This window comes from Melopsittacus undulatus, chromosome 1 (genome assembly GCF_012275295.1).
Source record: "Melopsittacus undulatus isolate bMelUnd1 chromosome 1, bMelUnd1.mat.Z, whole genome shotgun sequence".
Taxonomy (NCBI): Eukaryota; Metazoa; Chordata; class Aves; order Psittaciformes; family Psittaculidae; genus Melopsittacus; species Melopsittacus undulatus.
Window position 1 is genome coordinate 137,500,557 of NC_047527.1, and position 20,961 is coordinate 137,521,517.

The following is a 20,961-nucleotide window of genomic DNA, read 5'->3' on the forward strand; positions in this document are numbered from 1 at the left end:
GACATACATAGAAGAGTGGCTTTCCTCTTAGCTGTCCAGGTACACACTAATTACAGGTCAGTGTAAGGACCCTCGAATTTCATCTGGTCAAGATGTACTTAGTTACTTCCAGTTTCTGTAGAGACCAACCCTTTCCAGTTTAATGTCACAGTGTTTTGCAAAACTGTCTTCTATGTTTGTTTCATCCTAGCTAATGTGTTCTTATGAGTGATGGATAAATGATGGTCTTAATTTAAGAAAAGAAAAAATTCAAAACTAGATTTTTTCATGTTGTGAAAGTGTGGCACTGAGTCCAGCTTAATACTGTAGCCAACCTATACTACACTCGTGGCCACCATGGCTTTGAAGACAAGCTTGCTGTACAAGGAAAGACTTTGGTGCAGAGTAGGAATCTGAGAGACATGACCAAAGGGACCCTGAGAATAAACCAGTGCAAGTAATTGACCATAAAAATGTTGGTTGCAACCAGATTAATTTTACTGGAAAATTACATGACTAATATATTTCATGGTTAAAGTGCTTATGGCTGAATCTTTCACTTAATTTTGGTTTGTTTTGCATTCTTCAGAAGGAATGTGGTTACCCATAGACTGGGCACTGCTACTAAGATTAGTGGGTTTGTGCTCGAATTATAGGGGAACTGCTTCCAGAGCATCTTCTTCCCATTTTGCTGCTGGTCAGAATTCCAGGACCCATGATGAAACACAGTAATATGAGTAAGTTCTGGAAAAAGTCAATCAGAAAATTAACAGGCAGTCCTAATTTTTCATTTTGTAAGTAAGTAGCAAGAAAGGAAGGTCTAAAGTTCAGCTGATGGAATGCTTTCACACAGCTTCCTGGAAAGCCTTGTAATTGCTAGTTAACTTGCTTAAAAACAAATGGTCATTTACTTTATGTGTATAAATTGCAACTCATAGAGGCAAACCTAATTAGCTCTATCAGGCTCAGTGTTTTCTTTAATAAAAAACTGCTTATCAGTGTACTCTAAAATGCTTTAAACACAGCATTTTTCTGTTAAACTTATAAAGTTCATTTACATAACAGAGGCCTGGGGGAAGTTCATGTACTTGGATGCCAGAGTGATGAGTGCTGGATAACTGCCTGCAGACATAGATAAAGTAGGCTTGAATGATGACACTAAAGTCTCTGCAAACAGAACAACAAATCATGTAAAAGTGGACAGATTCAGGATTAAACTAGAGTAAAGATTGAAAATGAACTATTAATAAGCATTGTTATTAGCATTTTACAGTTTCAGGAAGAGCAGGTTTAGAAGTTAAAAAGCTCAGAGCTAAGGTTTCTAAAAGTGTATTAATTAGAACACTTATGTTAAACCGCCATGAACATGCCCATGCTATTAGAAGAATATTTTCTAAGAATGTCTGCAAGTTGCTTTCAGTTGCAGTTAAACGTTTACTGTTTAAATCCTAAAATCTTCTTGTGCTGCAGAGAAACTAACAGCTTTTCACTCATATGCCAACCAGTATGAAACAGCCCAGGGTAGAGAGGAGGGAAGAAAGAGGGGGCTGACAGCTTCTTAGCTACTTACTTTTTTCTTTTATAAAAGCCTAACCATCTCTTCATAGCAGGTCTCCTTACTCACTGATTAATCCTCTTCCAAATTAAGGTAATATTAGCATACTTTCTTTAATTGGTTATATTACATTTCTTTGTTCTGGGGGCTGGTTTTCTCTTTCTCTTAAAGTATTAATTCATAGGATTATTAGGGGTTATTATCTTCTTTTCCTCCTTGTCCTTGGAATGCCCAATGACGTGAAAATTTCCAGATTGTCAGTAGTCATAAATCTGTTTCTTCCTTCTGCCAACAGTTTAATAGTCTTAAAAGTAGTTTTAAAGTTCACTGATAACAATTGTTTCTTTTTGCTTATTGTACCAGATAATTATAAACAGAAATATAACACAGTTGCAAATTACAATATGTAAACCACACAGAGTCACACCGTATATTAAATATATTCAGATTTTGCTAGTAAGTTAGTAACAGCAGCTTGCTTGTTCCTTGAAGGTTCTTATGTTGTCAAGTAACATAATTAGGTTTGGAGTTCAGTTGCTGGCTGGTGGTTTTGATCCAGCTCACGTCATTGCTAGTTCTGCCTGTAGTCCCAAGCATGAACTGATCCTCCCTAATGATCTAAAGTGATCATAGGACTTTACCTTTCACTTTTCTAGTAAGAAGTAGAGACTACAGTAATAAGCTACGGATTAAGACCATTGAATGGAAAGGATATAACAAGAAAGGTCATCTTCTTTCCTATAACAGCAGGTCTCCAATCAGCAATATGAGAAAATGAGAGTGGTAATGGAAGAAGAGTCAAAACTAAGGTTATGTTTTGATGCTTTAACAGTATGATCACAAGCCTGCTCATCTTTACTTGTTTTGAACTGCGGGTCTTTAAATGCCTGGCATTCTTGTATTGGTTTTGCCATTCTGTCTGGGAATTTCCTGCCTCTCAAACTTAGAAAAAACCAGACAACCAACTAGACAACATTGACAGTACTTAAGGACAAGGCAAATGAAACAAAATGCAAGTTGCTTGTAAAAGGAAAGCAGTTGGGTTTTTAGAGGGCCAGATTGATTATACTGGTTACATTCTCATTGCCTCAGACAGAGACGAAGCAGTGATGCATTTGGCCAATTATAGTCACCTTAGCCACTGGGGCTGGGGCTGGGATTTTTATCATCCATATAGAATTATTTTCTCTGTGTGTACTGAAGGTGAAAAGATTCAGAAGGAGAGAGGAATACAAATATGAAGCAAATGCCAGCATTCAGGTCATGTGCCACATAAAGCCACATATAGCTAGTTTTCCTCATTGAGAGCAACGTCACCCTAAAGGTTACATTCCTGGGTAAGGGTGATTTGTATTTCAAAGACAACAAGGGGAAAATTGTTGCCCACTAGGTAAGCTGTCATGGTAAAATAAAAAGTCTTTTCCCATATACCTCTTTTAAATGAGAAGCAAGAACTTCAAAATAGCTTTTAGTCAACTGAGCTACATCAAATATTTATACAACCCAGTGAAAATAGCCTTTTGTGCACAGTAGGATACCTTAATGAAAAATGCAGTGGTAATGGAATGTTTTCAGAGAGAGGACAGTGATTGTAACCTTTACATTCAGAGCCTTTTCTTTAGGAAATAGTGGAGTTATGTCAATTCAAGAGTAGAGATTGGGCAAGGATATCACAAACAGCAAAGTCAGAACGGTTTGGCTTATTGACAGTCTTTACTGCCTGATTGCAAATGAACTAATGTTTGGAATTACAAAAGACCTGTTTAATGTAGGTCAAGTTCCAGGAGCTAAATCTTGTTAAACAAGAGATTACTAAAAGCGAATACAACTGCATCAGAATCAGGAAATACCTTGCATGAGAAACAGTGGAAACTGGAGCAACTCGGTATCAAAAGCTTGAAATGGCTGGTCTTTGCAGATAAATAGATTCAGCTGAATAAATGTAGTAAGCCTTCTTGAAACATATTTCTGGACACATAAAGTTGGAGGAAGTGATTCGGAACAGTCAGCCTGGGTTGAAAGAATAAAATGACTGGATTTGTAGATGAAGAGAAAGCAGTAGATGTCATTTTGGGTGTATTTATCAAGGAAGTTTGACAGTGGCTTCCACAATATTTTTGTATCCAAGTTAGGACTCTGCAGCCTATATGGGACAACTAGAAGGGGTAAAAACTGGTTGCATGGCTAGGCTCAGAGGATCATGGTTAATAGGTCACACTTTAGCTGGAGTGACGAATACCACAGCGATCTGTCCCAGGACCTATTGTGTTTCTTTGTCAGCGATGTAGAGTAGTCAGCAGGGATTGCTTTGTCGAATTTGCAGATGATCCCATATTCAGGGGTGCAGCTGATGTGGTTCAGAACTGGGCTTCTGTCCAGAAGGACCTGGACAGGCTGGAAGAATGTACTAGCAGGAGCTTTTTGAAATTCCATGAGGACAAATACCACAGAATCACAGGATCATTAGGGTTGGAAGGGACGTCTAGAAATCATCTAGTGCAGCCCCCTGCCAAGGCAGGGCCACCTGCAGCAGGTTACACAGGAGTGTGTCCAAGCCTTTGTGAAGGGAGAGGCCTTTGCACTAATTCAGGCTGGGGACTGCCTGGCCGGGTAGTAGCTCTGTTGAAAAGGTCTTGAGGGGGATATTACTAGGCAGCAAGCTGAAAGGGAACCAGCAGGATGCCCTGGCAGGAGAGAAGGTTGTAACATACCAGGCTGTAATGACAAGAATATAGCCAATAGATAAAGGACAGTGATTATCATCTTCTACTTGATGCTCATTAGATTGCATGTAGATCACATAATGTGTCTAGTTTTTGTCCCTCCCCCGAAGGGAGCAAGAAGGATGTCAACAAACTGGAGCTAGTTTAGCACAGGGCCGAAAAATAGTCAATGGCTGGAGCTCTATGAGGAAAGACTGAGGAGCTGGTTGGTTTAGGCTGGAGAAGAGAGAGCTTTGGGGGATGTAATAGTGCCTGGCAGTGCCTGTTGAGGAGACTATAAAAAAGATGGATCCAGATTCTTGATTCAGATGTATGGTAGGAGAATGAGAAAAATGTGTATAAATTGAAATAAGAGAGGTCCTGGTTGTTTATAAAAAAAAGCTTTCTCACCATGAAACAATCACACTGTGGAAGAGGCTTCCCAGGAACTTGTTCAGTCTTCATCCTTGAAGATTTTCAAGATGCAGCTACATAAGGCTCTGAGCAGTGTGGTCTGCACTATGCTAAACCTGCTTTGAGCAGTTCATCTGAATGATTCTGTGATTCTATGAACTGGGTCCTGAAAGAAACAATGGTTATTTCTCTCCATGAATTGTGAAGAGAACCTTAGATAACTAGTGCAGCTGTAGACCTCTGTATCATAAATATCTAATGTTAGGTTATGTAAATCTCACTTAGTGGGTCAGCTGTAGAATGTGACTGTAGATTTAAGATGCTCTTAGACCTAGAGCATTTGTGTGATAAAGATACTGCAGGTGGCCTCGGTGCATGTGTCCATGTCCATGCCCTTTCACACCTCTGTGTAAGAGTTTCCCTGAAATTCCTGCTAATCCTGATGCCATAGCATGGGTTATGTGTGCCTTTTCTCCAAAATATGACCCTGTTAGCTCTCTTTCTGCTGCTTTCTTCTTTTCCCTAATTATTCTCAGCTTCCCAAATGCTTCACATGTAAAGGAATTAATGATCCAATTATTCTTTCTTTTACTTCCCCCTTTTCTCTGGAAGGGTAGTAGATGACCAGTGAAAGGGAAGATATACAGCCAAGGTGTGAGAATTGGCAGATATGCATTCATGGCATCAAAGTTTAAAAGCTGTGGCATACAGGTAGAGAGAAGGTTAGTTACGGTTAAGAAGGAAAATTTTAATGAGCATCATCAACCAGTTTCTCTTATGGAGTTTTTCACCAGCATCCCTCTGTTGATCAGACACCAGTGTGCTGCAGCTGCCTCTCCCTCATCACTTTTCCCCTTCCAGATTTCTCATTTTCAATAGGTTTCTTTCCGGGCCAAGAAATTAATGGATCTTAGGACTGACTGGATGTAGCATTCAGCAGTAATCATTGTACCTCCAACAAGGAAGCAGTCATATAATTGTAGGATCATTTAGGTTGGAAAAGACCTCTAAGATCATTGAGTCCATCTGTAAACCTAACACTGCCAAGTTTATCTGCTGCCTGTAGGGCCTCACAAGCTCAGCTATTAGTTTCTAAAACATTACATATGTGCCGTAATGCTCACATATGTGGAAGCCGTGAACTGGATGAGTGGAAAGCGCAGCAGAGTGAAACATAAAGGATGATATACAAGTGAGTGTAAACACACGCACGCTGATTGTATTTTGATCGCTTAGTAATGAGCTGTCAAGTGTGTGGGGCAAGCTCAAGCTGCAGTGGTGCCTACAGCACAACACTAGATTTCACTGAGAGAATTCAGGATACTGGAGCAGCGTACCAGTGCTGTATAAAGCCGCCCTGGCAAGATCTGCGTGTCTGTGTCTAATACGGATCTACAGGATTCTGCTTTCAACCTTGGGTGCTCTCCTGTCACCCATGCTTTGGAAAATTAAAGGGTTATTTGTACATTATGCATCCTAATATAGATTGGGGTATGGGTTAAGGTGTTGGAACATGATACATCAGACAGAAGCTGAGGTGATTCTTGCTTTGAAATGTAGGGTCTAATAAAGTGCCATTCCTGGATTAAATATAATTAAATCTTGTACTCATTGGTATGTGGCAGGTTTGTTCTCCCTGTGTTTTCTAACCTGTAACCCAGCTACTTACTGATCTGGCCTATTATTTCACAACAAAAATGTCTGTTCTTCTCACTTGGATGAGAAATCTATCAAGATGACAGGAGTTTCTGCTTTGCAGTCCAGCTCATCCTCTTTGGAGCAATGCAGCAATGTATTATACTGGCTTGCTCTAGTGGTGAGGAGTTGTCTTCTCTCTTTATTCTAAATGGAGTTACAGGTGACCTGCCTGGGGAGACAGTATGAAAATGGACAGTGTATTTTTGTACTTCTTTGAGTCTCCCAACAGAATCCCAAGGAGAATCCCTATTAAGTGATTTACAGATATTTTCCTGCACAACTAAGTAAAAATAAAAAATACACTTTGTTAGTTTAGATACAAGTATTTGCATCTGCTCACTTACAACTTCATGACTTGATTGAAACTGCAGCAAGAGAGGATAGTGGAATGTGCAGATAGAAACATGGGGGTGTGCAGATGCTTGACACTTGCACCAACAACCTTCTACAGTGTGTTTGTAGACATAAGCCTCCAACTGTAGAAGTCTGGTTTGTTGTTCACTTTACCCACAAAAAAAAATTGTTTCCAGATAGTAAATTAAATTTAGATCATATAATGACATTGGAAGGTGTTGACTGAGATTGTGTCTGCAAGAGGTAAGAAGCTTCTTAATTCTTTTCACTGCCTCCTTTGTGAAAATTGGTTATGAGTTTGATACATTTTTTCCCATGGAGGCAGCAGTACCTTCTTGCTGGCATGTCTTGACCTTGTAATATCCACCAGGGGAAGCAGGAGAACCTGATGGAACAGCTAAGCAGACTTACTCAGAAGACTCTCCTGTCAGTTCAGAGATCTGTTGGTTTGGCATGTGTGGTTGCATTTCAGAAGCATGTAACATACCAGTGCAAGGGATATAGTTTTCATAAAAATGCAAAGAAAGGCAAAAGGTGTAATTTTTTTATAAGGCAAAACATAACACTTGGAGAGAGTATGAGCAAGGTCTTTATAATCAGTCATACACAGTAATTGTATTCTTTAAACTAGAAAGACTGAAAAACATTCTTTGTGTCAATGGAAGAGGAGTTTTCTCTGTTCATAAAGAGTATAGTATGGCTTATTTACAGTTTTTCGAAATGTAATTCTATTGCTTCCTCTTTCTATTTAGTTTATTTTAGCAAAGAAAGGTAAGGCTTGGGCTTTTTTCAGTTTTCATGTTTCTGTTGTGTCATGGACCTGACAAAACTTCAGTTCTTCCATATGGGAGAGATTGCTGATTATAGTATACATGGCTAAATTGAAGGAAAAAGTGCTGCTTATGTAACTTTAATAGTATGTGTTGTCTGGAAAAAGGCTGAACGTGCTGAGAATGCAAATGAGAATAGAGAGGCACTAAACCAGATGGTCAAAATGCCTTCATAAATTTATTAAATAGTTATGAATGTACCTTTTCTTTAACACTGTTCTGATATGCCAGATCATCCTTAGTCCATGTAGATCAGTGTAACTGCAATGGCTGATCCTTACGTGGAGTTCTGAGTTGTGTGAATGAATGGGTATAGTCATTGGTATAAGTGTACTTCCAAAAGTCCTTACAAAGCTGGCATAATACATGTTTTTTAGCCCTCAAAATGTGTGTACAACTTCAAGTAGGTGAGCAGTACTCCTGAATGAGGACTGAACTAATTGTGCCTGCTCAAAATGGGAGAGCTGTGTGTTTTAAGGATGAACTCTGGAGTAGCACAGTGGATAGTGAGGTTTGCTGTTAGAGAGTAGGATTGCTCTTAAAAACTGCTAGAGTTTTTAGTAGCTAGTAGTCTTATTTAATAGAGCTGGACTATAAGAGGAAGGTCTATGCACTTTTTTATGAACATCCTTGGAAGAATTTATTATTAATAAATTCAAATGCCTTACTACACATGGAGTGCCTTCCATAAAGCTTACAGATAATCCTGTGTTTTCACAGATTCTTTACATGGGACAATGGATGGAATATTTCTCTTTGAAGATGTTTCTGTGGAAGACAGTAAAAACATACAGGGCTATGATGCAATTGTTGTAGAACAGTGGACTGTTCTGAAGGTATGTGTGCAGATTTTCTTCTTTGATTTTTTTGTAAATCAGAGCACTCCAAGACTGTGAAGCAAACTCTGACATACTGATATGTGCTGCAACAGTACCAGACAGGCAACTGGGGTAAAGGGATGCAGCATAACAATAGCACCAGTTAAGCACACTCTGGGTTTGTACAGTGCACTTTTGATTTTGATAATCCCCATGCTTTATTGCAGTAGGGAGGAAATGCAAGTGATGGTGAGCAGTGATCTCTCCCAAAAGTACATATATGTGCTAGATTAACTGTAAAGAGGATCTCCATTGGTTGTCAGGGCAACATGATCACACAAGTCACTGTAGCATTGCAGTTCTAAAGAAAGAGGCCCTTTAGGTAGGCTTAGCTGCAGTAGAATTGCACAGATAACTGCATTTGCCTTTATCTGACTTCCTTCATATGCTGAAAGAACCATATATTCCAGAAAGTTCCTTATAAACAAACTACGTGTATCTAAAATTGGCCTTTTACTGATCCAAGTGCACACTGAGATCAGTAGAAATGCCGTTAGATCAGTCGGTACTGATCTTCAACAGCAAATTTAATACAAGGTATTTGAAAAGCTGGGCTTGCAGTTCTTTGTGTCTTGGAGCAAAAAGATCATGGAGGAAAAGAAGATACTGCTGCATAACTCTCTGAAGGTCTTTTTTTGTTATTTTATTTGATTACATGTCTGCCAGAAATAGATGTTACATATCATCTATAAAGGCAATACCTGATCTTTTCACTTGGAATATATTGTAAATGGTATAAAATCCTAAGAAAGACAAGCAAGGCACACACATGCCAAAAGGATGGATTAAGGGAAAATGGGACAGATGTTAGACTAAATGTGTAAAATTTGTGGAGACTAGGACCAAGAGTTTTGTTATTAGATGATGACTGAAGTGTAGCAAGAAATGGACATACAATAATGGCTAGAAACTTCTTGAAGAACGGTGTAATGCATTAATGGCAGGTTTTCTTGTGCTAACATGCATCTGAACAAACAATTCCTACATTACATTTAATGTTATTACAGACTTGACTGTAAGTTCTTATTCATTTTTAGGATCAAATTATGCTGTTGCCACTTAGGAGCAAGGTTTTAGGATAACAACAGATGGTTCCATGTGTGCATTAGGTCAGTGCTGATCAAGAAGGCAAATGTTTAAGAAGCATTAATGTCAACCATATGTTAAAAATTGTTAGGGAAGGAGTAGAGGGTGAAACAGTAAGCATATACTACTACATCCTATTCTATAGCCATGGTTTGACAGCAGCTTATTCAAAAGGTTATATTAGCACTGTAATTGTTGAGAGAAGAGCAGTGAGGATCATCAGTGATACAGACAGCTTCTGTGTTAGGAAGATTGCATGGTGTGTCCTTTCAGCCTGGAAAAGAGTTGCAGGGAGTGAAATAGGTACAGGTCTCCTAAACTGCTTGAGGCATGTATGTTTACCATATTTTCCAGTATAAGAACTTTTTCCAGTATAAGGACTGTCAAATGTGACTGGTTGTGGCCAGGTTCAGAGCAAACAAAAAGGAGGTAATTCAGGTAATTCTTTACACAGGAGTCTGTGGAACTCCTTTCTGGAGAATGCTGTGGGTTCAAGAAGTTTAGGTGGATTCAGGTGGAAGTGATGTTCTTTTTCCTTGACCTCTGTTTATACAAGCATTTTAATTCAGATCAGGAGTGCGTTTGAAGTGAACCCCCTGATCCTCCTCACTTAAATGCTTCACCTCACATCATAGAGTAGTCTCATGTTGCACAAACTGGATTACTTCCAATGGAAACTAAACCAGATGTGCTGAGAGGAAATGTGCAAAATATTTGGGGCAGGTATCTCACATGTGTTGCCCTGATATATATTACTCTTCCTTAGCTGTCGCTTATAGCCATGTTTGAGACAGCTTTCTGAGTTACATGAATTCTTAGTCTGAATCAGTGTGGCTTTTAGACAACCAGTGAAAGGTTCTTTGTCTCAGTAGGATAATGCAACAAAGTTATTATGGCCCCCATGCACCTCTTAGTTCACTCTGTGTGGACACCAGAAAGTTTGTCTCAAGCTACATGGCAAGGACAGTATCTGATAATGTGGATCCAGTGGTGGCAGAGTGGTGACCAAAGCACTAAGACACAGCAGAAGAGTAACTCCTATCAGGGCCCCTTGAAGCATTAGAGCCCGGGTAGGTTGGAGTATCATTTGCTTTTAATTCTGTCAATTCCATGGTGGAGACACAACTGGTCAACAGATCAAGGAATCAACCCCCCAGTGCCATGTAGTGTGTCAAAAGATGCTGTATTGCTGCACACCATGTCTGTATGAGGACTGACATGGAGAATCTCTTATTCTAGACATAAAATTCGGTATGTGCAGTTTTAGAAACTGTTAGCGTATACACAGCTTGTTGGTATGATCAGATTATTCTCAACTGTAATTTAAAATTTGGATGTTGGGTGTTCCCTGGCAATTTTGCTCTTCTGAGATCAACTGCCCATCTTCTGGGGACATTATGAATGTGTTACCCACCAACACAAAAGTGGAAGACTATGGAGAAGAAAAAGCTTGCTGAGGGAAGGAGGTGAAGATATTGGCAAGCTCTTGCAAAGGTCTTACTCATTTAGAGGAAGAGAAGAGCTGACCACTTCTGGGTTTTTATTCCTGATGTTTAAATAACTGCCTGGATATCTTGTGTCTCATTCATGCTTTCTGAGACAGCAAAGGCATAGGTAGGTAAAGTCATCAAATGAATGAAAGAAAAACTGGAAGCCAGGGAATCTTTAGGGACTTGCCCAGTGTTGTACCCAGAAGATCAAGTCACCTCTCTGTTAAGCCCAGTTGGAATTCACATTTATTTATCATAAATGTGGAATAATGTAGTGGTAGGGGAAAGGGCTATAAAATGGGAGATGTAGAGAGTGGGAGATGGAGTTCAGTAGTGACTGGTAGTAGTAGATGTTCAAAAGCCAGTAAAGGCTTTATTTCTGAGTACTTCAAAGTGTAATTACACAGAGATAGTTGCGGAGCAGTGGAATCACTCATTTATGTAGGCATTCTTTTTTTTTTAATAGGTTCAGGTCTGATCCAAATTAATCTTTTTCATTTGTCATTTTTGTTTGTATCAAGGCCGTGGAAGAAGCCGTGATGGGCAACATGACATAAATGTGTATAATGGATTCTTATTTTAAATTTGTATCAGATTTGATTATCTGGGTGAGCTATGGACTTGTTCAAAGGTGGTCTGAATTGAACATTAATTGGTTGTGCCACAACAAAAGAAGGCTGCTTGAAAAAGGAAGACATGTAGGATGTATCGATGCTCGTAGTAATAAACCGAGAACCTGTCTGAATTAAAAGGTGAAGTTTTGCTGTTTAACCATAAAGGCAAAAGAGAGGGGTTGGCACACCTCTTGGCAGAGAAAGTGCTGCCTTTTTAATTGCTAAGGCTAATAGAGAAAACAAGCTGAACAGTGTGATGCACTCAGTATGTGTGTAAAATGTCAGTTTGTAGAGGATGTAAAGCTAGCAGCTGTCACAGTATGTGGTCCCGCCAAGCTGCAGACAGGATGTAATAGCTCTGAGTAATTTAACTCTTTCTTCTCTAAGTAGAGCTGTGGCATCCTCTGCAAATGACCACAGAACTTATAATGACAAAATGCTGCTCTCATCATTTATCACTTCAACTCTCAAAATGTCAGGGTGTATTATTTCCACCGCAGCCTCTGAGATCTAACCCTAAAACTTGTTTGATGGTTTTAATTCTGCTTGTGTAGGCAAATGTGGGTAGACAGTTCTGATTAATCAGAGCCTGCATGATTTCCCTCTTCCCAACTCTAATCTGTCACCTCTTCCCCATTACCCAAGACAAAAATCTAATACTGTCTTTCAAATTGAGTGCTATAACATTTATTTTAGATATCTGCATTGATCTGCTTCTGAATCCTTGTTAATTTTGAAAATATTGGCCTTAACTTCCAGGTATTTTCTAATTGAACATCTTCAGCTGGTGATTCATCACTTTTATTTTCTGCTATACTGTATCTTTAGTGTGCTAACATGAATTAAAATCTCAAATACATCATGGTGTTGCCATTGCCCTGGCAGAACTGAATGGGGTCAGCATCTGCTGTAGACATAGTAAACCTTTTAAAGTGGGATGTATCAAAGACTTAATTTTTATCTCTGCTGAACCTACGCTGCAAGTTGCCTTAATGTAAGCCTTGGAACAAATTCTCTGGAAATGAGGATTTGATTTGTCTGTAAATCTGATTTAGGTCATATGGCAGCTAAGCTATGTTCTGCAGTCTCTGACTGTGGGAGAAAGGCATGACTAGGTCAGGAAAGGAACTGAGGGTGATGGGCATGAAAAGCAGTTGTGTGTGTGACCCTCTTTACCACCCAGAGAACATCTAGGTTGCCTGGGCAGAGCATTTCATCATCATGCCCCTTGTTGCTTTTTAAGAAAAGCTGAACAAAACTGTTCAGGAGCCTGTTCTTTTCAAAAGGTTTTCATCATTCTTGTTTCGTTCTTTTTATGTAAGAAATGAAAGCAGCATAGATACATATGTATTTGTCTACTGAACTTAGTTAGATACATGCTTTAGATGGAATTAAAATCCACAGGCTAATCTTTCTTTGTTTTTGTTGATAAATTTAGTAATGAAATCTAGCAATATGAACTTGAAACTTTCCTGATGCTTTCTTGTGGCAGGGGCAGTATTGAACATCTAGCAAGGTGAATGCTTCTTTGAAGTGAATAAAGGACATTTGAAGTAAACAGGCAGAGAAGTATAGGATTTATAACTGCATGAATAAAAAAAATCACATCCTATCTGTCACAGTTTGCTTAGGTTTCTGACAAGAGCAGAGATAAGAATTAGTTCTCTACTTACACGTAATACCTTTCTGGAATAAGTGAGCATACAAGATCTGTTTTCCATTTTAAAACCAGCTGAGACAAAGCATTCCAGTCCTCTTTTATGCTTTATAAAAAACCACACAGGGCACAAGTCACGTTTCTTTTCCCCAACAGGTCACCTTTACCCAAGCAGTAGTGCCTTGCCTAATGCACCTGTTTGACCCTGTGCTGCTGCCAGGCAGGTTTGAGAGGAGCCTCAGCAATTTGAGGGGCACAGGAGGCAGGTGCTGGGACCCTATCAATCGCATACACAGCCTGCATATATGTGAAGGGCAGTGCCAAGGTTTGCTCTCCTGCTGCCTGGAGCAATAGCAGTAGAGAGGGTCTGTGCTTCGGCTGTGTTTCTTTCATGGAAATAGGTTATTAGCTCTATAATTGAGTGAGGCACATGGCATGTGTGCAAAAGCCAAAATTTGTTTGAGAAAAAAATTATAACCAAAGGAAATAATGGAAGCTGTATGGAGATGAAGTTCAGGTTAGATAAAAGGAAGAAGTTCTTTACTGTGAGGGTGGTGAGATGCTGGAACAGGTTGCCCAGAGAAGTGGTAAATGCTCCATCACTGTCAGTATTCAAGGCCAGGTTGGACAGACTCTTGGATGACATGGTCTAGTGCAAGGTGTCCCTGTCCATGGCAGGGGTGTTGGAACTAGATGATTTTAAAGTCCTTTCCAACCCTAACCATTCTGTGATTCTGTGATTAGGCTGTGTGTATTAAGGCACCCAAGAGTATGCAAGTTCTCAGGTAGCATTTTTCTGTCTTGTTTTTTTCCACAAAACAGTTGATGGAGAAATGGTAGCATCGGCACACACCTTAAGATACAGTATGCACAAGTGTTGCAGGAATTGTGAAACTAAAAGTGCCAGAGTTATTTAAGAAAATTTACTGATGTATTGATAATCACATTTAGTTCTTGTGCTTTCTGGCCAGCTATTTGGAGTTGTCCTACCTATCATATGTATGTTACCTGTGCAATGGTAAGTTTAACTCATTTCATAAGATGCTTCTGTGCTTCCTTTGTGAAGAACCCTCCATGTCAACTTTGTGAAGCTTTTGCTACCTATCCTATGCTTCTGTAGATGCAAAGTGTGTTGCCGTGCACGTGTTCCTGTGTTGCAGGTGCAGGCAGTATCAGGAGCACTCAGACCTTTTTGTGAGTTTATACATACACTAGCAAGTCAGATTTGCATCTGCAGAAGCCACTGAGAGAAGTGGTCTTTGTGAGCACAGGAGGGCTTTTGGTCATTTTTTATTTTATACTAGACATGGAAACAGATGTGAATGCTGCTCAGCAGCCTGTGTGTATATGGAAATTGTGACTGGATACATCTGAATCACAGAAAAGCTGTCTTAACAGGATGCTACCCCATATAGTGTTACAGCTTTATATTCTCAAAAATATTTCACAGTGCATGAATTCACATATATTAACTAATCATAAATAACTCTGCATTACATATGCCCAGAATAATGTGCAAAAAGCTTGTCTGTGGACTTACTTTTTCCCTTTTTTTCTATAAACTTCCCATTGGGGTCCCAATTTGCATCTAGGCTGTGTTGGTCAGTGACCTGTCTGCTGCCAAAAGCTGCTAGTGGTTTCTACATTCCACACTCCTCTGCTATACAGCTAATAGATGGGTAGCAAGTGTCTGCTATCAAGGTGCTGTCATGTATTACATGTGGAAATTTAGGAGCAGCTCAATACTAGAGGAGCTCAGTCCAACTTTTATTGCTGAAACACTTGTGAAACTTCTCTTTTGCTTCCAATGAACATTTTTAATAGATCAGTAATGTTATATTGTTAGCAGAAATTACCTTTTGGTAGAAGTCTGAAAGGAAAAAGACAAATAATTCACAGATTTAAAGCTCAGATTTAGACCACTTGTCAGCTATGTTACTGCAAACATAAAACATTTGCAGCATGCTTTTACCAGGTCATTCTTGCAGCCCATATATTCCATTTCTCTCATTTTCCTTCTTTTCCACTAAGGTGCAAGTCCTGCCTTCACCACTTTCTCTTCCTCCCTTTGGTGCCCTAGGCGAGAAAGCACTGACTTTGGCAGTGCTGGGGGCTGGTGAGCAGCCCTGGCCAGGGTGCACGTTGTCTCCCTCGTGGGCTCTCCCCTCTTATTTCTCAGAGCTGTGTTTGAACGCACTGTCTGTTTTCCCCAACAGTAGGTTACACTTCCGAAGCGACTCATGTTTTTTGCTTCCCATCCTCTTTGCCATCTGTTTGTAGATCTTAGTACACAGTCTGTTAGGATTTGCTGATAAAGGTTTTATTAAGATTTATTTAATGGGATTTTCAATCTTCCCCTCTTTAATCCATGCTGGAAAAAATATTCAATAGTGGAAATCCACAGCTGCCTTGTAACTAAATCACATTCACTCAACCTGGGGAAGAATGATTTCTAAAGAACTTCTGTCTCGCAAGAGCTTAGTAGTTGTTTTGTTTATAATCTTGATGTGGTTAAAATTGCTGCAGTAGGGGGGGAAAGGGAAGAAAAATGGTTAATGCAGTTGTTTGTGTGGCTTGCCCTAGATATTATTGTTACCAGTTTTTAATCTTTTCCTTTATTCTTTTCTTCTTTTTTTCTAATGAGCAAAAGCAACTGTGAAAGGAGAAATTGCTGAAAACAAACAGTACAACTATAAATAAAATGAATTCTTTTCATCTGATGCAAGTCAAGGGAAAAACCTAGCTCAATATGCTCTGGCTTCTTGACACTCAAGGTGTGATCAGAGATTACTTATCATCCACAGGAGAGTGGAAGCAAGTTAATTAAAATTTTCCACCCTTTCACTGAATGAAATGTCTCCCAGTTTGAGATGCATTATTTGAACAATTCTTTTTCAGTAGAGTGTACTTTCTACTTCTTCTAGTGTTCAAATCCAATATTTGCTACCTAGAAAGAGCATTACAATTTCATCTTATGGAATTCTATGTTTGACATTTTATTTCTATTGTCTCAAATAATAGTAGATAGAATAGTTTTAATTATTGTATTTAATATAAATTCAGCAAGACTCTTTTCTTCTCTACCCGTCCCCCCAGTGCATTTTTTGTTTAGAAGCATTTTTGCTTTGGAAAGCATTTAATATGACACCAATTAAAGGTCTGTGTGACCGTGACTCCTGCTGGCACACAAATTCCAGTCGTGGGATAGGATTACAGATGATGATTCAGGAGGGGGAGAGAGAAGTAATTTCTTGTCTTAAAGAAAGCTTCAATTATCTGTATTTGCAAGTAAGGAGCTTGAAGCTCCTATGAATTACACCTGTTTATTCAGGAATGACTCCTTTCTCTTGTCTATCATCTTCAAATGCAGCCAATTATGAGAACTAGCTTATTCCTCAGGGACCTGGGGAAGAGGTGCGGTGTCTGACTCCAGTGCAGTGTCCTGTGGAGTCAGAGAGAGCTCATTAAGGAGCATGTGGAGCTCAGAGGAGGTGTGCACCTCTGCATTCATTACATTTCCTTTCCTCCAAGCAGCTGAGCATGCAGATTGTTGGGTACCAGCACATAGGAAAATCAAATCACCTTTTTTGTAACAGTTGTACAACACTCATTCCCCAGAGATTTTTACATTTCCAGATTTTAAAAAAGAAAAATCTATAAGCTTGACTTTAATTTAATCTTGGATTTATTTTCTGAAAACCTTACCCTCCTGAATGTGCTTACCTGCTCTTTTCCTTTCTGCACCATTGGGATTGTGAAATACAGCATCATCTGCTGCAGATGATGCTTAACTCTGACAAGTCAGACAGGTCCAAAGCCAGTCTTGTCTCGCTACTCAGAGCCTGCAGGGACAGTGGGGCTGTGGCAGGAGTGATGGTGCGTCCCTGAAACAGTTTGGCTTCTGCAGCAGCCAGATGAGCTCTGCGTGGTATTGATGTCCTTCCTCATTGCCTAATCTCCCTCTGATTTGTGATGTTTGTTGCACATCCTGATGCAAGGAGAAGGTTCTCCTTGCTAATCACCAACCTTAGGCAATGAATTCAAAATAGAAATCCTCTTTGCCACATATGATGTTGCTTGGGGCACAAACAAGGTTTGCTGTGCCAGTCTTTCCTGACCTGCTAGTCCTCCACCCCCTAAATGAGTGAGCTCATTGTGTTTTTTCCTCCAAACACTGTTTGATGGAAGAATGTTTTGGTCAGGTCCTTTTATGCATTCTTCCAAGGACCTCATGGCAGGCTTGTGATGGTGGATGCTCTGACCTCATTCTTAATGCTTACATTGCATATTTTTGTCTTTGTTTTTGGAAGGCATTGACCAGACTTATGATTCTTACATGTTGTTGTTGCATTTTCTTAAGACATTAGCTCTTAAAGGCATCTAGATATGTCAGACTTTCTGCATTACTTTTGGATGTTCTATTTTAGAAACCAGAAAGAGGGGAAAATATGTATCTTACAGGGAGAAATGGAAGTTTGAGGAGATGCTAAATCTACCATGATCACAGCTGTAGTGTAAGCCCCTATAGCTTCAGAGGACATCAGTGGTATTGCTCCCCTCTTGCAGGGCATCTCTTTCCTCTCCTAGAGTTAGCAGTTCTGGTCTGTACATAGTGATGTTGTACAGCAGCAGTGTCTCTGTCAGTCTCTGAAAGCCTCTGTACAGAAATTAGACGTGCTTGTACTATCTGGAGTAGAGTTTTTAAATATTTGCCTTTATAAACAGGGGTGATACAGATTATTCAGCTATTTGCATTTGTAGTCATGATCAGTTTTTTAACAGGTATAGTCAAACAGTCACTCAGTTATAAAGATACCAAGTGACCTAAATTACATTTGTTAGAAGAAAGGAATAGCTGAGATTGGAATTCACTAAAATATCTTAAAATAACTACAGAAGGATTTGGATTAGTTCTGATCAAATGACTATTTTATTACTGCAGAATAAATGCATTTTTTTTGGAGCTTCAGAACTATTGTGCCTTACCCGATACTGAGAACTGGCAGTTAAAACTCCTTGCATGCACATGAAACAGTGTGAAGTGCCTGAGCTTTTTGGCAAATGTAATTGTTATTTCAATGCAATATAGTTATATTTGTAGAGACTGGTAATTACCATCTCCCTGATTTGTGTTTATTAAAATTAAAAACTAGTAAACGTGCTCTAGCATCTATTTGTTAAATTACTGGACGTCAAGTAGACATCTCACTGGAGCAGTCTTTGTTGAAAGCACCAGTGCTTCTCTCTGTGCGAATTACAGGGCCTGCCATTCAGCAGAAGGAGAATTAGCAAGGCTCGGCTGGGTTGATTGCGGCTGGAGCCAGACTTTGCACTAAAAGGCAATGCTTTTGGTCTCGCCCACGGATTTCCTGATTCAAAATAACAAGGAAGCAAAGCGTCTTTGTGGGTGATAAAAGCAATAGACCTGTACTTAGGTTTTATTTTTGTTGTTGCTGGCTATTTTGCTTTTGATCCATTACGGTAGAGTAACCTGACAGATTTTGGTACAGATCTTTAGGATTTACTGTAGCCTAGACAAGAACAGAATCTGAGCAAAGCAGTGTTGTCATTTTTTAACTACTTGAATGTCTTTTTGCCTAGGAGGAGATAATTGATAACATACAAGATCTGGAGTCATCTGAAGCTAGATGGATGACTCAGGCAGTGTGAAAACAAGATCACAGATGTTTACTGTTTCAAACAAACTCATTTAACAGTTGGGATGTACGGACGAATGGTCCCATGTCTCATGGTTTTGATCGTTTTCCTTCCTGCCAAGCTGAACATACAAAGTGACCCACTTCACTATAGAAAGCCTTTCTCCCTCCCAGAAAACACACATGTTTTTTCTTAAGTGTTTTTTTTTCATGTCAAACTGAATGTCACACTCTAAGTGATGATGCTAACTGTTGATTTTTCTTTCCTAGGGAGTTGAAGTGCAGACAGATTACGTTCCGCTGCTGAATTCACTTGCCATGTACGGCTGGCAGCTGACATGTGTGCTTCCTACTCCCATTGTGAAGACAAACAGGTAGGGAGGGGTGGGCACTGCCTTTCAGCCAGGGCAATTGCTGTTGGAGTACTGCAGTTTGTGCAGTCAGTATGGCTTCTCCTGCATGTCCACGGTAACTGCCTGTGCAGACCCTGCTGTAGCTCTTCTATGGGCTTTCTGAGCCTCACAAGACACATGTGGCACGAAACACATGTCCAGGGTGGTCAGAACACTTCAAGGTGGTAGTGCGGTTTCTGCGTAAGTTTTCTGGGTATTGAATCTCTGTAAATTCCTTGACAGTAAAATTTGTGCTCTGGATCTCCCAGTAACTCCTCTTAGAGTAAAGACAAAACGTGTGGTAACATTTGGAGTGAGATGCTGCCTACCTGAAGAAAAGTAATTTTACTTGTGATCGATGTCTGTCTAATGCTGCTGATACACACAATCTAGCTGAGCAGGGCCATGTGAGACTGGTGTTTCATTACTCTAGTAGCCTTGTTTGCATACATAATCATTGTGCTGTCTACTTCGCTATTATTAATAGTCTGGAGTTTTAAATAAAAATGCAAGTAATTTAAAAATACTCCTCATAACTGTGGTGAAAAACAATTATCCCAGTTGTTAATCATGAAGATGGCGCTTTCTGAGCTTTCACTGGTCAGGAATATATTTATATATATACACCAATATAATCAGTTATGATTTTTCTAATCTTAAAAGAGTAAAAATATGCCCAGTGCTTGAGGAGATCTAGATGGAGACTACTCCTACACATAAACCCCTAAAAAGTAAAGGCCATCTGTGCTGGGGGAAAAACAGTATTTAAGCTTTTCATATATATTTAAATATAGGAATGAAAAGAAAATCACAATTATGATTTGGAGGCCCTGTCTCTTAAAGGTATATCTGGTTTTCTTTCTCTTCTAGCTTTCTGAATCTCATTTATAACTTCAGTAACAGAGGTCAGGTTGGCAGTGCAGAAGGGCACCCACCCAGGCTAACCACTGCTGGCATTTGGCTGTGCCTCCTGCCATGCTGCAGACCTCTAGGGAGCACCCAGCCCCATTCCAGATTAGTGCCTTGTGGGGGAGGGAGCACTCTGGTGTCCTTGAGACACTGGCACTGGAGCACTTGGGTTTCTTGCTTATTATTCCAAACAGTTTATTCTGTGCTTATACACTAATGCTAAAACATTCAGCAAAAGTATGTCACAGGCTGACAGGCTGTATCAGGTTGAACAGTTGCTCTTTTTTTTTGCCCCAAAATACCAGGCTGCTCAAAGACACTGGGGACAGGCAGTGTTTAGGTCATTCTTCATTTTGTTCTTCTTTGACCTGCAGAAATAAATGACTGAGATGGATTTTCACTTTGAACGATGCTGGATGTGAATTTAATTCATTCTCAGGAGTGTGCATTTGTTTCTTTTCAGGGAGGGAAATTTATCTACAAAGCAAATTGTATTTCTTCAGAGACCTTCCTTGCCCCAGAAAGCAAAGAAGAAAGAATCTAAGGTAAACAACCTTCAGTTTCTGGTTTCTTTGTCTTTTACTTGATGGTACTTTAATATTGTAATTTATTTCCTATGGAAGTAAAAATGGCCTGTTCAACATTGATACAGTAGCAAGACATAAGGAATCAAACTGTTCATATGAAAGAAACAAAAAATGCTCAACTGCTGTGAAAGCTCTTATATTTCATTCTCTGCTGAACAA

At 39.6% G+C, this 20,961-nt stretch overlaps 1 protein-coding gene across 2 annotated transcripts in view; it reads left to right on the top strand.

Moving 5' to 3' along the window:
* Positions 1-20,961, top strand: part of RFTN1 (raftlin, lipid raft linker 1) — a 99,528-nt gene that overhangs the window by 71,855 nt on the left and 6,712 nt on the right. For both annotated transcript variants that reach the window (XM_034068338.1, XM_005144465.3), the window contains exons 7-9: positions 8,253-8,368; positions 19,185-19,288; positions 20,679-20,760. In XM_034068338.1, coding sequence (XP_033924229.1) covers positions 8,253-8,368; positions 19,185-19,288; positions 20,679-20,760 — 302 coding nt within the window. The remainder of the gene's footprint in view (positions 1-8,252; positions 8,369-19,184; positions 19,289-20,678; positions 20,761-20,961) is intronic.